Source organism: Pleurodeles waltl, chromosome 1_1 (assembly GCF_031143425.1).
Source record: "Pleurodeles waltl isolate 20211129_DDA chromosome 1_1, aPleWal1.hap1.20221129, whole genome shotgun sequence".
NCBI classification, from domain to species: Eukaryota; Metazoa; Chordata; class Amphibia; order Caudata; family Salamandridae; genus Pleurodeles; species Pleurodeles waltl.
Window position 1 is genome coordinate 27904113 of NC_090436.1, and position 21720 is coordinate 27925832.

At 49.2% G+C, this 21720-nt stretch overlaps 1 protein-coding gene across 6 annotated transcripts in view; it reads left to right on the forward strand.

Moving 5' to 3' along the window:
- The window catches only part of LOC138258764 (transcription factor COE3-like), a 408817-nt gene that overhangs the window by 279814 nt on the left and 107283 nt on the right, over nt 1-21720 (forward strand). For 4 of the 6 annotated variants that reach the window (XM_069206356.1, XM_069206443.1, XM_069206200.1 and 1 more), the window contains exons 8-10: nt 12462-12579; nt 13402-13535; nt 14444-14570. In XM_069206356.1, the coding sequence (XP_069062457.1) occupies nt 12462-12579; nt 13402-13535; nt 14444-14570 (379 nt within the window). The remainder of the gene's footprint in view (nt 1-12461; nt 12580-13401; nt 13536-14443; nt 14571-21720) is intronic. The other 2 variants (XM_069206279.1, XM_069206033.1) reach the window with 1 other exon arrangement.

A 21720-nucleotide genomic window follows, 5' to 3' on the forward strand; every position in this document is an offset into this window, starting at 1 on the left:
ACAGTTCCTTGCTGTTTTCAAAGGTCTCTTCCTAGGAAGGGTTCCCACTACCACTAAGGTCTTCTGAAGAGGTAGTGTTTAAAACTTTGCAAGCTTTGTACTTTCCATAGCTTGCGAAGTGTGCAAAATACTACGGGCCTGATTTAGAACTCGGCGGACGGGTGACTCTGTCACAACCGTGATGGACATCCCGTCGGAGGAAATCTAAATCCCATTCTATCCTATGGGATTTAGATTTCAGCGGACGGGATATCAGTCACCGTTGTGACGGAGTAACACATCCTCCTAGTTCTAAATTAGGCCCTATATCCAGTTGTGAGTTGGCCACCTTATCAATGTAATGTATGCAGCAGTGTCTTGGCAGGAGAAATGAGGGGTTTGAGTGAGTTTTTGTAAAAAGTACTGAAATCATTGGCCACCATGTTGGATTCGGTTTAGATCGTGGCCACTGAAATTTTCTTTATGCTTTTGGGAGAGTGCAGAGCTCTTTGTGATCAAGTGACACTGTGTTGTATGGTTTTCATTGCATGTCATAGACAGAGACAGCTCTCTAGCTCTCACTATAGTTTGTTGGCTTGCTTTGATGGCATTTCTCAGGGGTCTTCGCTCGGGGAAAGATGTGTCTGCCCTTTCATCAAAAGAGAAGGGAGATCTTCCTTTGAAAGGTTACTCTGGAGAGGCTTGCCCTGTCTGCAGTTTTCCATTTAACTTAGGGAACAAGCAGTCCTGCAAGGAAAGGATGGTATCCTTAGATCTCCTGAAGTGTAACAGCTTGCTTTTTCTCTGAATGTGTTACTTTCTACCTTTGTTGCACTGTAAGGAACAGTGGAGGAGGTATGTCCCTTTGCATCTGTCTAGCCTCAGCTCAATCCCGCATCTTGCGCTCGCCGGCTGAGAGTTGGTCTGTACGGGATGGTTAAGACTCAGCTGTACTCATCTGTTGGTATCTTTTGTTAAAATATCCTCTTTAATTTATCAGTTAGCTCATATCAATTGTTTAAGAGCTCTTACAGGGGATCAATTTGCTCGTGTGACTGTCCTTTCTTGACTGACTAGCATATCTCTTTGGTGAGCTTTAAGATGTTGGCTTCACCTACAATAGCATTTTCTGCTTGCAGCTTCAGTGTACTGTCTCAGTGCCTCTGTTTTGGAAGTTGAAAGGCTGAGGTGACATTGCCAGATTATAAACCTGTGATGTGTACTTTGCTATATAATTCTGCAGTGGACACACTAACCCCGTGATAACTTTCAAGCTGTGCAGCCACAGCCGGACCTAAGGTAGCTGGATGGCAGGTGTGGTCTTAAAGAATATCTGCGATCAGCCAGGCTCCAGGAGATTCCTTTCTCTCATTTGTGCTTCAGTTTTTTTTTATGAGAATGTCTGTCATATTCACAAATTGCCTTCTGACCCAAAGACCTTCTTATGATAACCCCATCATCGGCGGTCCTCTCTTGTGGCAATTACCGATTAGCCATCGGTTACTTTCTCCAGTGATGGGGTGGCAAAGAGCAGAAGGCCTTCACTGAGTGTTCTGCAGCCCCAGGCACATTACCTTGGGTGCTAAATACCAACGAAAGCATAACATGTGACCGGGTCAGTGCCGGCTCAAAGGGTTAGAGTATTTTACCACGTAGTGAGAGGCTAATTTTCTGCCAGCTTCAGCAGCTAGCGTGTTAAAATCAGTTGCTGACCTTCAACAATGCTTCCAAAAAGGACACCTTCCCACCAGCAGTCTTGGGCACAGAGGCTGAAGCCTGGCCACATTGACACTGTAAACATGTTGTGGATAGGGCAGTGCGTTATATTGGCGCCCATCGAGGGGAACAACCATCTCACAGAGTGGTGAGGCATTTTCCGGCCCACCGTAAGGGGCAGGTTGATTAAACATATACTCAGAGAGGAAAGATGAGTGAAGGTCAAACAACACATGTTTACAAGAGGTTTAATCCAGAGGCTGTGGCCGAAGAGATAACTTGTCTTCTTCCTCCTCTCTTCTCGTTGGGGGCTCAGGTCTTCAATTGTGTGGATTGCGAGTGACCCCATGAATAGAATCAGAGATATTTTAACATAGTGCAGGTGGTGGAGGTGGTAAAAATGATAGTGACCAGTGAAAGGGTTTGATCTGATACTCAATACTTAGATACCAGGAGTTTAGAATTTCTTTCTCATTTTTAAAATCATAAATGAACCTGTGACACAGGCTGTCCCAATCTCCTCTTGATTTTCATATGACCCCATCATGAAACATTTTAGTTAGAAAACAGGTGCAATAAATAATGATGCTGTCATTAAAATCAGAAAACAAAGCTACAGTGGTTTTGAGAGTGCTGCTTTCCAAAGTTTGGACTTACAAAAGGCAGAGCTACAGGGGAGGACCACATCTGTCTGTCTCTGTCAGCCTGTGAAATGATCACTCTAGAGTAGAATTACGTGCTCTACATGGCTGTCTGCCTAGACACTTTCTCCGAAGTTTTCAATTCCCTTGCCTTTCACACAGGTCTTTGGGATTCCACCGCACTCAGTGCTTAATTTGTACAAGAATAAATGCTGGGACGCAAAGGTTTGCACAGAACCCAGAGGTTGGCACAATCAAATGCTGGGGTGCTGAATACTAAGGTTGTGTAGTCTTGGGTTTTATCTCATGCCTTTTTAATCCACCGCCAGGCACTCCCAATCTCTTTATCTCACTCTTGTAGGTATTTTTTTTATCCTTGATTTTTCCCTTTGTTACAGTTTTTCCATCTTTCCCTTCCTCTTTAACCTCACCCCCATTTGGGTTTTTCTCTATCTCACTCTGCATCAAAGTTTGTTGAGGAAGACAAGTGCCGCTCCCCAAAACCGAGTGCCAGTGGGCCCAGCCTCCAAGCACTGACCCCACTCCTGCACATCACTCAAGACAACCAGACTGGTCAGACAGCAATTACCCTATGTCCAGTTTTCACTAATCTTTGAAATTGTTTGAGGGGTTCATAGGCAACAACCCCAGCTCTTGTTGCGGCTAAACAATAACTTGCAACTGGAACCAGCCCCTGTGAGGGTGACCGTCTCCGAGATAGATAGTCTCAAACTGGAACTTTTAACAGAAGCTATGAACACCCTGATTTTACCTGATTTAAGGGCTGTTTCTGGTGCAGCTGACCATGCCAACTTTCTACATCGGGTGGAACATGTGGATCTTCATCATGTGGTTCTTGCCTGGATCCAGCCAATCTGATCCAACTGAGAACAAGTCTTCCCTTTGCCACTCGTTGGCTCACTTGAAGTCAATGTCAAGAGTAGGGCTCTGCCCTATTACTGGTATTTCTTTAAAGCACATGGTCTCCCTTTTGTTTAGGTTACTGAGTTCATTCAGGTGATTACACCAACAAATACACAGAGATTGGGAAGCAGGGCATTGTCCTGCGGATTTACGCTCTCTGGGAACGGCTTTCCTCTAAGATCAAGGACCACGATGGATCTCATATTATTTCTCTATTACACTGATGTATCACTGACCCTCTTATCACCAATGCAAGGGTTAGATGTTTTCTTCGGCCGGAGGCCACTAATAGCGCACTTTACAAGTCACTAATGAAATAACATTACATATGAACATGCTTTTGCAATGACCTGCAAGGGGCGACGCATATGTTTGCAGACTTTGGGGCAGATTTATCATCCTTTCATGCAGCGCAGTGCAGCACGCCACCTCGCTGCGGTGCTCTGTGTGCAACGGAAAGGGCAGGACTGTGCAAATCTACCATTATGTGCTGCACCCGTCCTTTCCAAGCGCTGGTGCACTTTTGGCTGCCAAGTGCCAACACAGGCGCCTTTGTGTCATGTGTAAGGGTGCCTGCATTGTAGGAAGTCTTGTTGTTGTGCAGGAAGGGACACCTTCCTGCATAAAAACAATCCTGAGAAGCGTTTTCCTCTTTCTATGTGTGCTGCAGAATGCAGGAAGGAACAAGGAGAAATAAAATATTTATCCACGTTACGCCTCACCTGGGGAGGTGTAGGATTTTGATGCATTCTTGGTCTACCACTAATGGTACATCTGGGAATGCACCAAAATCCATGGGTGGATGCATGGGAACACCCAGCTCCACTCATGGAACACCTTCCCAGGGCGGAGTAACCCAAGGCAGTGAATTGCGCTGCCTTGTATTACTCTAGATTTATCAAGCCATGCAGGGTGACGCAAGGTGGCCTTGCATGGCTTGATAAATCTCACTTAGGATTTGCGTCGCCCTTGTGCCCCCTTGTGTCGTGCAAGGTGACGCAAAACTTTGATGAATCTGGCCCTTCATGTTGGAGACTAGAAGGGCAGCTTCAATGCACATATTGTTGAGCTTTTGAGATATCAGATTATCTACCCTGCACACCAGTAGTGGAGACATCACTAGTTCCAGGTTGTCAGGGGGGGTGGTGCAGGGGCATTAAACAACCCATGGTCCTCTTCTTCCTCACAACCCCATTCCTAGGTTGTGTTTGAGGTACAGCCATCATCTCCCCACCAGGTCTCAGCTCATCCAGGGCTGCGGGCGCTGAACCCCCCACGCGCCTCACAGTGGCGCTCCCAGGTTCATTAGGTGGCCAGGTACAGCTGTGCTAATTAAGACATTTTTGCATGATTAGCTTTGCGCCTCATTTGCATAGTATGATGTCAATCCAAGGAAAAGGATCCCCCCCTTGTGGTGAGATTGTAGCGCAGCTCAGGTGGCCGGGGGTCCAGCAGGTAGATGCACAGAGCCATGGGGGCAGTATCTGCATGCCCCCCACTCTCCTGCCATGTTCATGGGGGCTCCACGAGGATACACAATAATTGTTGTCGGTCTCATTATTTTTTCATTAAATTTAATGCTGTCTGGAGATTCAGCAATGAGTGACTTGGTTCCCATGTCATACTCGGTTCCCCATCTGCAGAGTTGCAGAAGTGGTATGTTCGACAATCACAGCCCTCCAATGCACATTTGAATGAGTGAATGAATGAATGAATGGGAACTTATAAAGCGCACGGCTACTCCATGGAGTGTCTCGGGCGCGGGTGCCTCCTCACCCCATACCGCAGTGAGGGCCCACAGCATTGTGAGAATGAGCCCGGTGTGGCTTGAGTGACTGGTTGATTCGGTCCTTAGCCATAAAGAAATCTGTGCTCCTGGTTAAATGCAGAGAGTGTTCGTTTGCAGTGAACACAAGTTTTGGACTGCCCTTCACCCCCTCTTCCACGTCCCCTCTTCTTGGTATAAAGCCAAACTGTGAATTCTAGCAGAAGGCAGAGGAAAGGCTATACTCTCTGGTGGTTTCTGTCTCTCTCCCCCCTTTTCTATCCTAGACTTCTCTCCGGGTAGACATGTTTCAGGTGATTGCAACTTCACCGGTATGGACGTGATTACTAAATGCAGCTTCCACACTTAAATAAATTGTGTGACCCTGGGACAATGACTTGCTCTCTGTGCCTCACTATCAAAGTCTACAAATTTGGGAGAACTGAGATTTACACGTTTCCTCAATTCTTGGTCTGCTCCCCACATCTCAGGGGTGGCCTTCGTCCACGCTGGCCTTGGGGCCGGGTTCCTTTCACCAGCTCTTCATGAGTCCCCGCACAATAGCCGACATCTTGCAGCCAGTGGCCCCATCTTCATCTCAAAGACCACCTCTAGCCTCCCTCTTCCTTCGGGCTCTCTTTATCCAGGGGCTTGCGCTAGCCAACAGTGAGACCCATCAGAAGCACCTCAAATCAAATCATTAACATTTATAAAGCGCGCTACTCACCCGTGCGGGTCTCAAGGCGCTAGGGGGGAAAGGGGGGGTTATCGCTGCTCGAACAGCCAAGTCTTTAGGAGTCTCCGGAAAGCGGAGTGGTCCTGGGTGGTCCTGAGGCTGGTGGGGAGGGAGTTCCAGGTCTTGGCCGCCAGGAAGGAGAAAGATCTCCCACCCGCCGTGGAGCGGCGGGTGCGAGGGACGGCAGCAAGTGCGAGGCCAGCGGAGCGGAGGGGGCGGGTGGGGACGTAGAAGCTGAGGCGTCTGTTGAGGTATTCCGGTCCCTTGTTGTGGAGGGCTTTGTGTGCGTGGGTGAGAAGATGGAAGGTGATCCTTTTGCTGACTGGGAGCCAATGCAGGTGTCTCAGGTGTGCGGAGATGTGGCTGTTGCGGGGTACGTCGAGGGTGAGGCGGGCCGAGGCGTTTTGGATGCGTTGCAGGCGGTTTTGGAGTTTGGCGGTGGTCCCGGCGTAGAGGGTATTGCCGTAGTCCAGGCGACTCGTGACAAGGGCGTGGGTCACGGTTTTTCTGGTGTCGGCAGGGATCCAGCGGAAGATCTTGCGGAGCATGCGGAGAGTGAGGAAGCAGGCGGAGGACACGGCGTTGACTTGCTTGGTCATGGTGAGAAGAGGGTCCAAGATGAAGCCGAGGTTGCGGGCGTGGTCTGCGGGGGTCGGTGCGGTGCCGAGGGCCGTGGGCCACCAGGAGTCGTCCCAGGCGGACGGGGTGTTGCCGAGGATGAGGACTTCCGTTTTTTCAGAGTTCAGCTTTAGGCGGCTGAGCCTCATCCAATCTGCGACGTCCTTCATACCCTCTTGTAGGTTGGTCTTGGCGCTGGCGGGGTCCTTGGTGAGGGAGAGTACAAGTTGGGTGTCGTCGGCGTAGGAGGTGATGATGATGTCGTGCTTGCGTACGATGTCGGCGAGGGGGCTCATGTAGACATTGAAGAGTGTCGGGCTGAGCGATGAGCCTTGAGGTACGCCGCAGATGATCTTGGTGGGTTCTGAGCGAAACGGAGGGAGGTAAACTCTTTGGGAGCGGTTAGCGAGGAAGGAGGCGATCCAGTCCAGGGCCTGGCCTTGGATCCCGGTGGAGCGTAGGCGGGTGATTAGGGTGCGGTGACAGACGGTGTCAAAGGCAGCCGAGAGGTCGAGGAGAATGAGGGCGACTGTTTCACCGTTGTCCATCAGGGTTCTGATGTCGTCTGTGACTGAGATGAGGGCGGTTTCCGTGCTGTGGTTGGTTCGGAATCCGGTTTGTGAAGGGTCGAGCAGGTTGTTGTCTTCCAGGAAGGTGGTCAGCTGTTTGTTGACGGTCTTTTCTATTACCTTGGCTGGGAAAGGTAGAAGAGAGATGGGGCGGAAGTTTTTCAGGTCGCTTGGGTCAGCCGTAGGTTTCTTTAGTAGGGCGTTGACTTCAGCGTGCTTCCAGCATTCGGGGAAGGTAGCAGAAGAAAAAGAAGAGTTGATGACGGTCTGGAGGTGCGGGGCGATGATGTCGTCGGCTTTGTTAAAGATGAAGTGCGGGCAGGGGTCCGAAGGGGCGCCGGAGTGGATAGAGTTCATGATGGATTTGGTTTCTTCCGTGTTGATGTGGGTCCAGTTGTTGAGGGTGATGTCCGGGGAAGCGGGTTCAGTGGTGTATGGTTGGGTCTGGTGTCCGAAGCTGTCGTGGAGGTCGCTGATCTTGCGATGGAAGAAAGTGGCGAGGGATTCGCACAAATCCTGTGAGGGCGTGACGGCGTTGGCGCTGGCGCTGGGGTTGGAGAACTCTTTGACGATGCTGAAGAGTTCTCTGCTGTTGTGGCTGTTTTTGTCTAGTCTGTCGGTGAAAAAGTTCCTTTTGGCAGTGCGGATCAGGTGGTGGTGTTCGCGTGTAGCGTTCTTGAGGGCGGTCATGTTGTCAGCGGTGTGGTCCTTGCGCCAGGCCTTCTCAAGGGCACGACAAGTTTTCTTTGATTCTTTGAGGGTGTCAGAGAACCAGAGAGGTTTTTTGGTGTTGGTCTGTCGATGCGTGCGTTTGAGGGGAGCAAGGTTGTCAGCGCAGTTGGAGATCCAGTTTGTGAGGTTGAGAGCTGCGTCGTTGGGGTCGGTGGTGAGGGTGGGTTGGTTGGCGGCGAGAGCGGAGAAGAGTTGCTCTTCAGGGATCTTGTTCCACTGTCGACGAGGGATGGGTTGAGTGCGGAGGTGGGAGGTCTCGCGTCGGAATGTGAAGTGGACGCAGCTGTGGTCGGTCCAGTGTAGGGCAGAGGTGTGGCTGAAGAAGACGTGTTTGCTGGCGGAGAAGATAGGGTCGAGCGTGTGTCCGGCGATGTGGGTGGCGGTGTTCACCAGTTGTTTGAGGCCGAGGTTGGCGAGGTTGTCGAGCAGGGTGGTGGTGTTGGGGTCGTTGTTTTGTTCCAGATGGAAGTTGAGGTCGCCTAGGAGGATGTAGTCCGGTGAGGCGAGGGCGTGCGGGGAGATGAAGTCGGCGATGGCGTCGCTGAAAGAGGCGCGAGGTCCGGGAGGACGGTAGACGAGGGATCCTCTGAGGGTGGTCCTTGGGTCGGTGCGAATCTGAAAATGCAGGTGTTCAGCGGCGAGGGGGGGGTCTTCGGTGGAGGTGGTGACGCTGATGGAGTCTTTGAAGATGATGGCGACACCTCCTCCTACAGCAGCCATCTTCCAGATATTGATAACCACAGAGGGCAGTCGAGCATGCCATTTATTCATTCGACAGAGCATGACTAGGGGTGAGGTTTCTGCCCCACCCACTGGATCCCTGGGCGCAGAAGGAATACATTTGCTGATATTGCAAATCTTGAAAGGCTAGAGAAGTCCAGCTTGAGGGGCTGTTCCTAGTGACCATGTTTGGGGCTGACCACCATCACAGGCACCCATCCCATAACTTGGTGAGGTGATGTTGGAAAAGCAGCCTGCAAGGCTGGGCTGACTTTAAAATGACAGCAGACGCCACATCAGTGCACCCTTAAGTGCCTTAAGTCCACTGGTGCTCCTAAAACTACAGGCCCTACCATATACTAGGGACTTACTGATAGGTTGTCAGAGCCAATTGTAATTATGCCTAATTAACATATACCTTTTAAACAGAGCACTGGTCAGGGTTTGGTTAGCAGAACCCAGGGCACAGTCAGAGTCAGAAACCACCAGTTTCAGTCAAAAATGGGGGTGATCAGGGCAAAAAGGATGACTTTCTCACAGGTGGAAAGGTTGAACAACCGTACTATAGAAGGGTGTGTAAAAGGTGTGAGTGCACATTTGTGCCTGCGCACTGCCCCGCGGTCAGCAGGCACCGTCAAGGCCAACCTGTGAGGTTCACTATGGGTTGCGAAGCTTCATTCCTGCAAAAAAGAGATATGGCGACGAGAGATTTTCCCAGTGACTTGTTGGCAGCCATATTGTGAATTCATGTTAGCTGTGATGTCAGCAAACGTGCATGGCAGTTAGAGTTTGCAAATTCGAACTCTCGTAATAATACTACTTGAACTTTAAAGTAACAAGACATTTCACTCTGTGCACATGAAAACACTGGAGAAACACCAGCATTTATTCCACATTCTAGAGGGTCTCAGAGTAGATATCACAGCCTCCTCCACATGTTCTACAGATTGGCACGTGGCCCATGGATAGCACAGCAATCTCTCCAGGTTTGCACCCACACCATAGACAGTGCAGCTCTCTCTCCAGACTTGCACTCACACCATAGACAGTGCAGCTCTCTCTCCAGACTTGCACTCTCACTACAGACAGCGCAGCGATCTCTCCAGGCTTGCACCCTCACCATAGACAGCGCAGCTCTCTCTCCAGACTTGCACTCACACTACAGACAGCGCAGTGATCTCTCCAAGCTTGCAACCATACCATAGACAGCGCAGCTCCCTCTCCAGACTTGCACTCACACTACAGACAGCGCAGCGATCTCTCCAGGCTTGTACTCACACCATAGACAGCGCAGCGATCTCTCCAGGCTTGCACCCACACCATAGACAGCACAGCTATCTCCCCAGGCATGCACCCACACCACAGACAGCGCAGCTCTCTCTCCAGACTTGCACTTACACCACGGACAGCGCAGCTCTCTCTCCAGACTTGCACTCACACCTTAGACAGCACAGCTATCTCTCCAGGCTTGCACTCACACCATATACAGCACAGCGATCTCTCCAGGCTTGCACTCACACCATAGAGAGCGCAGCTATCTCTCCAGGCTTCAACTCACACCATAGACAGCGCAGCTATCTCTCCAGGCGTGCACTCACACCATAGACAGCGCAGCTATCTCTCCAGGCTTGCACCCTCCCCATAGACAGCGCAGCTCTCTCTCCAGACTTGCACTCACACCATAGACAGTGCAGCTCTCTCTCCAGACTTGCACTCACACTACAGACAGCGCAGCGATCTCTCCAGGCTTGCACCCTGACCATAGACAGCGCAGCTCTCTCTCCAGACTTGCACTCACACTACAGACAGCGCAGTGATCTCTCCAAGCTTGCAACCATACCATAGACAGCGCAGCTCCCTCTCCAGACTTGCACTCACACTACAGACAGCGCAGCAATCTCTCCAGGCTTGTACTCACACCATAGACAGCGCAGCGATCTCTCCAGGCTTGCACCCACACCATAGACAGCGCAGCTATCTCCCCAGGCATGCACCCACACCACAGACAGCGCAGCTCTCTCTCCAGACTTGCACTTACACCACGGACAGCGCAGCTCTCTCTCCAGACTTGCACTCACACCTTAGACAGCACAGCTATCTCTCCAGGCTTGCACTCACAGCATATACAGCACAGCGATCTCTCCAGGCTTGCACTCACACCATAGAGAGTGCAGCTATCTCTCCAGGCTTCAACTTACACCATAGACAGCGCAGCTATCTCTCCAGGCGTGCACTCACACCATAGACAGCGCAGCGATCGCTCCAGGCTTGCACTCACACCACAGACAGCGCAGCGATCTCTCCAGGCTTCAACTCACACCATAGACAGCGCAGCGATCTCTCCAGGCTTGCACTCACACCATAGACAGCGCAGCTATCTCTCCAGGCTTGCACCCTCACCATAGACAGCGCAGCTATCTCTCCAGGCTTGCACTCACACCATAGACAGCGCAGCGATCTCTCCAGGCTTGCACCCTCACCATAGACAGCGCAGCTATCTCTCCAGGCGTGCACTCACACTACAGACAGCACAGCGATCTCTCCAGGCTTGTACTCACACCATAGACAGCGCAGCGATCTCTCCAGGCTTGCACCCACACCATAGACAGCGCAGCTATCTCTCCAGGTTTGCACCCTCACAATAGACAGCGCAGCTATCTCTACAGAAGAAGCAGTAAGCCCACAGACACAACGGTTATTACTTTGAGTCCAAAAGGTTGATACTGCAGACATTAGTCTGGGTGAGTCAGTGCCTATCCTCAAACAGCGCCAAGAACTGGCATGTAAAGCAAACCTTAGATGCATCGCATCCAGGGCCGGACCGGGAACCCAAAGCAGCCCTGACAAATGTGGTCAGAGCAGCCCCATAGGGTACCTAACCAGTGCACCTGACCACTACAGTGGGGCCTGGGGGTTCCCCCCCAAAGGAAATGTGGGGGAAATGGCAAAACGGTGCCTTCTACAACACATTTTTCATTGTACATTCAATTGTATCCGTTTTTAAAGCCTAGTAAATGATGACCTCACAGTGCACCAGGACACAGCAATCTTTATTGGGGCTTTTCAATGATATCCTCACGATCACCCTCTAACAGTGCCTCTCATCTCTCCGTAGTCCCTCTCTCACATGTATTTCATTTGTTTTATAGCGCCTCTCTTACCAATGTAGGGTGTTGGAGCATTTTACATCACACATACACATTCAGAGACAATCATACATCTATAAATCAATATTTAGAAAACGTTATATAAGGCAAAGGGGACCAAAAGGTGTAGGATTCACATGTCATCCATACTGAAAGGTACTTTTTAAGAGTCCTTGGTCTGGGGAAGAATAAACTCAGGTTTCAGAACGTAACACAGTGGTTTACTAATAATTTATTTCTCCAGAAACACATCCTTTTTTTAGCAAAATTAGGATAATCTAAGATTGGGAAAAAACAACTTTCTAACCTGTATCATGCAGTGTGGATGCAGCTCTTTGACGGCAGTTCATAGCTCACTGTGCTAGATTGTGATTCTAACTTATGGACTGCACAGTAACAAAAGAGTCTCTGTGACAAAAGCAGTAACCCACTGAGCTATGCACGTAAAGCACTGCTCTGTGATCTGCATGGTACATGCTATTTACAGCAGGTATGTTAACCCTCTGTGCTACCTTAGATGAGTCAAAACTGCCACTATACAAAACACCAAGTACATTAATCACCAGAGTTATCTTGGCACTTTTATTGTTGTCTGAAAACTGTTGGATATACAAGGAACTCTGCAGTGCTTTTAAAACTCCTGCACTGCTACAAATCGCCACCCCTTCCAGTAACAAATACGGCCCCACCCTTCCAGCCTCCCGGGGAAACGCCCAATGCCGGGTACGGCCAGTCAGGCCTTGAACGTATCCCGGTGATAAAAGGATGGAGCTGCCGATATGGGGGCGCTGCGAGGCCACCGGGTGCCACGCTTGTGTTTCATGAGGGTAGTACAAAGAAAAAGTGCAGAAGGCAGCTGGATCTGGATTACCTCATTGCTGTCCTTCTGAGCCTTGTGTGGGTTTTGTCTCTCAGGTGGTGGTGTCGACGACAGTGAACGTGGATGGCCATGTCCTCGCAGTGTCCGACAACATGTTTGTGCACAACAACTCCAAACATGGCCGCCGAGCACGTCGCCTCGACCCGACGGAAGGTAGGACCTTCCAAACCTCCCCTCCAACCAGTCTGTCTTCCCGCCTCTCTCTTTCAATCCCACTGTCTCATCTCGCCTCATGTTTCTTTCCACGCTCTAATCCTGGTGACTCTCTTCTCTCAGCTTCTCTTCTGTCTCTCGATTTACCTTATTGCCTTTTCTGGTCTTCTTCTTGTCCACCTCTGTTCCCATCTATTAGTCTCAATCTGTCTTCCTTTTCTCTTCTCTTGTTCCTTCCCATGTCCCTTGTTCTCCTACCTGTTCTACTTTCCTGGCTTCACAATGCTTTCTGGTCTTTCTTTTACTTTTTGTTACTGAACTCATCTCTTAATATGTATTTATGTCTTTTGTGTCTCACTTCTTTCCTCTGCTCTCATCCTCTCTGTTGTTCTCTCATCTTTGCTGCCTGTACTGTCTCTTTCTTGGTTTTCTCCACCTCTGGAAGCCCTCACCTCAGACTTGAATTATGTTGTACCGTTGCCAGAAAGATTTCGAAGATCCCTGACATGTACTGGGTTCTTTGACGCCCTCTCAGAGTGCATAAACTAATGTAACGTAAGGTGGATTTGTAGAGCGCTGCGTGCCACCTGTGAGGGTATCTAGGCACTGGAACAGGGTGCTGGCTGGTAGGTTTGCCTACATGGGATGCATTGGGTGAGTTGTATGAGGTTTGGAGATGTGATCTAAACATGGCGTGGTGACATCAATGCAGAGAGTGTGACAGCAGACACAGTCACACCAGTGGATGTTCACTGTCTTTAAGTAGGTCATCCATGGAAACCAGTACTCAGTTCTTGTTCCTTGCCTTCTCTCTGTCTAAAGCAGCCACCCCTTGCATCAAGGCCATCAGCCCGAGTGAAGGATGGACCACAGGAGGGGCCACCGTCATAGTCATCGGTGATAACTTCTTTGACGGCCTGCAGGTGGTCTTCGGCACCATGCTGGTGTGGAGCGAGGTAGGTCTAACGGCGTAAAACAGTTACTGAGCTGCGCCTGCTCATGTGTGTTTGCTTTCATCACCTTATTTTCAAAGTCTGGACCCGTACAGTAGAGGCTGCCATCTGACAAAAATGGTGAGCCAACACAGGGGCACAAGAACAAAAAATAGTAAAAGCACTTACCTGCCACTTGTTCCCTCATCGCTCTCCTGCTACTAGTACACAGGCTCCCAGACTCCCCTACGCTAATCCAGATACTGCTCTCATGCTTGTAATACTATTACTCAGCATGAGTGAAGTGCCAGGATTGGTCTGAGTGGGCTGGCTTTGTGCTCCCACAGGGACTGGGAGCCTGTGACTGTTTTAATCTACCCGGCAACACAACTCAGGATCTCAGTGCGCATGTTGGTTTGGCCATTTTAAGACACCCGGCCAAATCGACATGACTTTCCGCAGCACAGTTCTCCTTCCTGCTTGCTTCAGTGCTGTCGTCAAGATGCCCCGCCCCTAAAACTTGGCTCATGTTTTCATGTTTGCATCTGCTGGCGGGGGAGCGACACTCTGCCATAACGGAGGACCCGACGCTGGTCTTGTAGCCAGTCTGGTGCCTGCTGGTGGTCAGGAGAAGGTTATCATACAATGTGGCACCATGCCCTACCAGAGGTTGATACTGATGGGGATGACATATTTTTTTTCAGAATCCTGTCTTACAGAGTTTAAGAATTGTGATAATGATTGATAGGGGGTTCAGCTTCATACACTAGGCTACGTCTTGACACCCTGCCCCAGGTGCCAGGCCATGAGACTGGCTGGACACGTTGTAGACTTGGGCTAGAAGAATGACATGCTTGTACCTGACCGAACTAATGATGTTTTGGTCACCGGTGTATAAAGGTTCATGGTGTTCCTTTCCTCTATCCCTACAGCTAATCACGCCTCATGCCATCCGAGTGCAAACGCCGCCACGACACATCCCCGGTGTGGTGGAGGTCACGCTGTCCTACAAGTCCAAGCAATTCTGCAAAGGAGCTCCAGGACGGTTCATCTACACAGGTAAGGAGCACGGACAGGACGCGCCTCTCACACCTAAGCTGACACACACGGAGGACGGTTCATATACACAGGTGAGGGGCAGGGACAGGACGCGCCCCTCACACCTGAGCTGACACACACGGAGGACGGTTCATATACACAGATGAGGAGCAGGGACAGGACGCGCCCCTCACACCTGAGCTGACACACACGGAGGATAGTTCATATACACAGGTGAGGGGCAGGGACAGGACGTGCCCCTCACACCTGAGCTGACACACACGGAGGATAGTTCATATACACAGATGAGGAGCAGGGACAGGACGCGCCCCTCACACCTGAGCTGACACACACGGAGGATAGTTCATATACACAGGTGAGGGGCAGGGACAGGACGCGCCCCTCACACCTGAGCTGACACACACGGAGGACGGTTCATATACACAGATGAGGAGCAGGGACAGGACGCGCCCCTCACACCTGAGCTGACACACACGGAGGATAGTTCATATACACAGGTGAGGGGCAGGGACAGGACGTGCCCCTCACACCTGAGCTGACACACACGGAGGATAGTTCATATACACAGATGAGGAGCAGGGACAGGACGCGCCTCTCACACCTAAGCTGACACACACGGAGGACGGTTCATATACACAGGTGAGGGGCAGGGACAGGACGCGCCCCTCACACCTGAGCTGACACACACGGAGGACGGTTCATATACACAGATGAGGAGCAGGGACAGGACGCGCCCCTCACACCTGAGCTGACACACACGGAGGATAGTTCATATACACAGGTGAGGGGCAGGGACAGGACGTGCCCCTCACACCTGAGCTGACACACACGGAGGATAGTTCATATACACAGATGAGGAGCAGGGACAGGACGCGCCCCTCACACCTGAGCTGACACACACGGAGGATAGTTCATATACACAGGTGAGGGGCAGGGACAGGACGTGCCCCTCACACCTGAGCTGACACACACGGAGGACGGTTCATATACACAGATGAGGAGCAGGGACAGGACGCGCCCCTCACACCTGAGCTGACACACACGGAGGATAGTTCATATACACAGGTGAGGGGCAGGGACAGGACGTGCCCCTCACACCTGAGCTGACACACACGGAGGATAGTTCATATACACAGGTGAGGAGCAGGGACAGGACGCGCTTCTCACACCTGAGGTGACTCACACGGAGGATGGTTCATATACACAGATGAGGAGCAGGGACAGGATGCGCCCCTCACACCTGAGCTCACACACGGAGGACGGTTCATCTGTACAGGTGAGGAGCAGGGATAGGAAGGAGCCCTCACAGCTGAGCTGAGACACACACACACACACACACTGAGGACGGTTCATATACACAGGTTGGTAGCAGGAACGGGATGCAGCCTCACACCAGAGCTGACACACACCGAGGAGCTGACACGTATCAGCAGGTGGCAGCATAAGGACACACAAAAACACATCCACACACACTCTCACAAGATGAGCACTTTGCTTTCTCTGATTTTTTGCCCTGAAATAATTTTGCACAACTCTGTTTATCTTTTGCACTTCCTTTAGCATTTTCACTGATAGTTGTCTTTCAGCAAACATGTCCAATTCTAGGCGGTTTTGTCGTGCTATGAACTGATGTACGTCAAAACAGCACTCATTGTCTGCGGTGGGTTTAGCAGCAGTAGAGCAGCTGCTGGGACATTTATTGTTTGTGCTAATACGCACACGTGACGTAGTCTGAGGGGCAATCAGGAAACTATGGCCCAGATTTAAGAAATGTGATGCTGCATTACATAAAACACCACTTTTCTTGCGCCCCATTGCACCCCCTAACACCACCATGTGTGCGTCATGTTTAACATACGGCGCACCATGGCGCACTTTAGGATTAATAGCGTCATCATTTTTTACGCTATTGTTGTACTTTGCAGGATTAGTGCCAAAAAGGTTGATCTTAATCCTGGAAAGTACATAGAGGACAATTATAAATAATGTTGTGTCTCAAGTTTACATCTGCACTGAGCTAGCTTTAAACATGACGCTAAAAATGGCACAGTGAATTCTCATAGAATGGTTTAGGAGTCATAAGTGAGGCGGACAGGAATCACCATCTTTGCATTTCATAACACAAAGTTTGAAGGCCAACCCTGCCTGAAGGTACTGTCACGTGATGTGTGAGGGCACGCCTGGCAGTCAGACCAAGGTCTGCCGTGTAAGATGCATCTGACTTTTAGCCATTGATTTGTTGGCTTAGGCTCCAGGCCTGATTTAGATAGAGGCAGAGGAGTTACTCCGTCACAACCTTGACGCATATCCCGTCCACCGAAATCTAAATCCCATTATTTCCTATGGGATTTTGATTTTGGCAGACGGGATATGCGTCACTATTGTGACCGAGTTCCCCATCCACCAATATCTACATCAGGCCCTTTGTTGGGTTTGAGCACTACCATAGGGAACTATCCAGTTTGTACCGTTGGTGTAAAGAGTGGGGCTTGGGGTGGGGAATGGCAGAGCACAAGAAGGCCTGCATTGCTGCTCATCACCATGCCCTTATGGTCTTCAGTGGAAGCATGGCGCACTGATCCTGGTTTATGCAAATCAACGTGGAAAAGTGGAAACATTTCTATTAATTTACAAAGAGAAATCATAGCAGGAATTGGAAAATCCAATATGTCTCGCCTAAGAGAGCTACTGGTTTTGGCAATGTTTTGTAGCCATGATGTAGAGCAGCACAGATGCGTTATAGTGTGGTCCAAACTCACTTTAAAAAGTGCTGTGATGCATCCAGGGCTAATGTGCATTAGCGCTTAATGCATGACAGTCCTTTTTCCATATAATTATTTTCATCCATGCTGCACAGCAGTAACACGACTATACAGGATGGCTACACAACATTGCTATAGGCTGGTAATGCCCATGCTGCACAGCAGTAACACGACTATACAGGATGGCTACACAACATTGCTATAGGCTGGTAAAGCCCATGCTGCACAGCAGTAACACGACTATACAGGATGGCTACACAACATTGCTATAGGCTGGTAATGCCCATGCTGCACAGCAGTAACACGACTATACAGGATGGCTACACAACATTGCTATAGGCTGGTAAAGCCCATGCTGCACAGCAGTAACACGACTATACAGGATGGCTACACAACATTGCTATAGGCTGGTAATGCCCATGCTGCACAGCAGTAACACGACTATACAGGATGGCTACACAACATTGCTATAGGCTGGTAATGCCCATGCTGCACAGCAGTAACACGACTATACAGGATGGCTACACAACATTGCTATAGGCTGGTAAAGCCCATGCTGCACAGCAGTAACACGACTATACAGGATGGCTACACAACATTGCTATAGGCTGGTAAAGCCCATGCTGTACAGCATGAACAAAAGGCAATGACAGAACTTATACACTTAAAGGCAAGACCTACTGGCTTTCTCAATGGTTGTTAGGTCCAACTACAGCTTCTGAGCAAATCAGTTAATCTCCCCGTGCATGAGAAAGAAAAAACACATTTGGCAAATAATCCTGTCACATAAAGAACGAAATTGCGCCCAGTCCATGGTTTGGTGAAAATTCATTTGGAAGCAGATAACATCTGTTGTTACAATAAAAGTAAATAACATCTGGTGTCACAGTAAACATCCATATCAAAGCAGAAAATGATTTTTTGAAGTGTGTGTGGCATAGTAAAACAGCTACAAACGGCAAGAGGTTTAACATGCATGACAGGGGAGAGAAAAAATAAAAGTAATGCCTCAATCACAGCTCAATCAGGGGAAGGACAGCAATCAAGCTAAAGCAAGCAGTACTTGGTCCATGCTCCAGCCGAAAGCAGAGGAAGTGAAACCAGCATGCGCTGGCTGATTAGAAGGCAGCAAATAAGAGTGACAATGATGCCAACAAATGTTAAGCAACGGGCGGGCTGCAAGCCCCTTGTTGTAAGCGGGATCACGTTCAGCATATACACTGTCGCAGGAGAGACCTAAAAGTAGCAAGGCATTACAAAGTTAACCATAGCTTCATCAGCAATCTGTTTGCCCTGAGACTGGATAGATTTGGTGTGTCATTTTGGTGTCAGTAATCCACGTGATTCTGAGCAAACCCTGGATAAGCCATGTCTGAGTTTGGCTTGACCAAAAGGTGCCAATCGTGATGAGCTGGCCTTGTCTTTGTCATCAACCGTTGTCGTCACCTGCATGCTGCAGATCGACTTTGGCGCCGGGTCAATGTACCAAAGGATTTGCCATAATCTGGAATAGATGAATACATGTTTGTATGTTTTTATTAAGCAAGTGGAGTAAATGTAAATCTCTTACAGACTTTTAACTCAAAGGCACTTGTGTGAATGAATACATGAATAAATGAATGGTTAGATCACTCAATCAATGACTTGGTGGGTTAAGTGAAATGAACTGCTTGCAGATCCTTCCTAATTGGAGTCAAAGTTCATGAGGGAATAAAAAATAAAAAATACATGTTGTCTGAAAGAGAAGCTGTTATCTTTGCACAGATGGTCACTTCGACCACGCACATCTTGGTCTGCCACCAGATCCACCACAGGTCCAGTAGCCTGATGGTGGTGCCCAGTATTCCTAGTTTTGTGCCCTGAGTTGCACCTTAAGAGCAACATCTCCTCCCATTCAAATGTACTACTTTTCAACCCTTCCTAAAAATACTCAGGGAATTTATACCTTTCCCCAAATATTCCAGGACTGGAGTTGGAATGCTAACTAAGGGCCAGATGTAGTAAGCCTTTTGCGCCTCACAAACGGCGAAAAACGGTGTTTGTGAGGCGCAAAAGGCCTTACGCGAGTCGGAATCACATTTTGCGAGTCGGTACCGACTCGCAAAATGTGATTCCGAATCGCAAATAGGAAGGGGTGTTCCCTTCCTATTTGCGACCGCATCGCGATGCAGAGTTGCTTTGAGACCGCAAAAGCGGTCGCAAACCAACTTGCAGTTACCATCCAGTTGAAGTGGATGGTAACTCATTCGCAAAAGGGAAGGGGTCCCCATGGGACCCCTTCCCCTTTGTGAATGCCCACACAAATATTTTTTCAGAGCAGGCAGTGGTCCTATGGATGGTTTCGGAATTTTTTTCTTTTTGCAGCTCGTTTTCCTTTAAGGAAAACGGGCTGCAAAGAGAAAAAAAACTGCTTTATTAAAAAAGCAGTCACGGACATGGTGGTCTGCTGTCTCCAGCAGGCCACCATCCCCGTGAGTGCCTAGACTCGCTATGGGGTCGCAAACTGCGACTCACCTCATGAATATTCATGAGGTGGGTCTTTGCGACCCCATAGCGAGTCGCAGAAGGTGTCTGAGACACCTTTCTGCATCTCGGATTGCGAGTTGCAATTTGCGAGTCGCTATGACTCGCAAATTGCAAGTCGCAAGCTAATACCTACCTACATCTGGCCCTAAGTCTCCTGGAATATGTACTGTACTCAGATCACACAGGTTCAGATCCTGTTCCCAGGGTGAATGATTTAAAGTCACAATTTTTGCCCTCATCTGGCATGCAGTTTTCTTCATTAGAGATCCTGATAATACAAGCATCCTCTGGGGCAGCCCATCAGATTAGGAGATCATTGTGGTTCATTTGTAAATATTTAGGTATTTCCTGTGAGATTCTATATACCCCAAACTGAAGAAACTCCTCCGTGCTGCTGCCCAAGTTTCTCAAAGTCACCATGCCATCCTGGTGTGTTCTGTGCGGTCCCTCGGGGACACCTGCGTTGTTGTCGCCCACACTGGGATGAGCTTGTATTGAGCTTTAAAATAGCCAAGAAAGTACCTGTAGATTCTCACACCTAAGTATGAACATGGGGCAAGAAGTGGGATAGTTGGGGGGGGGAGAATCCACTTTTGCCTATCCAGAGTCGGGGTTCATGTGGTGTGCTCTTTTAAATGTGCCTAATGCACTGTCTGACGAAGTGCATTAAGAAAAGTATGGGAACTGCAATGCTGCGCACAATGGGTGGCGGATGAGTGGGCTTGGGGGTGGGGTCAAAGGCGTGGGTAAAAAAACTATTCTGTAACTTCTTTTGGTCTTTCACCTTCAGGTAACTACATATAAAATAACACACAGCTTATATATAAATATTACACACGAGTTATGTTAATCAGTGGAAAATGCACTATTGTCCATTATTAAATTTCTGTTAGTTAATGCACTGCACCAAACAGCCACAGATTTGAATCCTAGTTGGTGCAGTTGAGAATAGTGACTTGTGTATGTTTGGTGGTACGATGTTTCAGTCTGTAACAGAAAGCACAGTGAATATCTAAGCCATTATTTTCAACTTGCATTACACACAGTGTTAGACAAGCTGATTCAAAATGCACAAAAAAGGTTTCAGATAAAAAAGTTCTTCAAAAATATAGATTTTAGAACTACCCAGACTGTATGTAGTGCATTTTGTTTCATACTGGCTTTTTTAAAAGAACACACGCTTCCCAGCTGAGCTGATAACTCCTGTACAATACTCTCAAAAACAATAAATCTATGTCATCAGGAACCTTCAAGTGATTCCATCAATGAAAGACAATTCCGGCTTCTAAGCACCCTTTAGGTTTGCAGATTAACCAGATGTGCAGATTTACATTTCTTTCAGGCAGGAGGTCCCCTGCAAGAAGGCTTGTTCAGCTGTCTGCCCCTCCCCTAGTTTCACATACAGGACGCTCTCTGCCTTACACTTCAGCTTAAGTATTCCAACTGGCGGAATTAGCCGTCCTGTGACAGTTTTCACAAAAAGTAGGGAACTGTTAATCAAAAATTAAAAAGGTATGGGCAGATTGTACCCCCCCAGTTTCCCCTATCTTAGAACACTGGTCTGACCTCCTAACACCCCTGCCTTGGCGTAGTGTGCAGTTGTGTCTCCTTTAGTGAGTCTGCATTACTGTGTAGCACAGTGTTTTGCAGCATGCAGAACATGCAGGGTGCAGTACCGTACATAGCATGCAGTGTGCAGCCCAGATCGCCCATTCAGAGCCTGCATTGCTGTGATGTGCAGACTTGTACACAACATGCAGTCAGCAGACCCTATCTCCCATTGAAAGCCTGCATTGCTGCAGGGTGCAGTCCTGTACAGAGCACGCCATGTGCAGCACTGATCGCCCATTCAGAACCTGCAG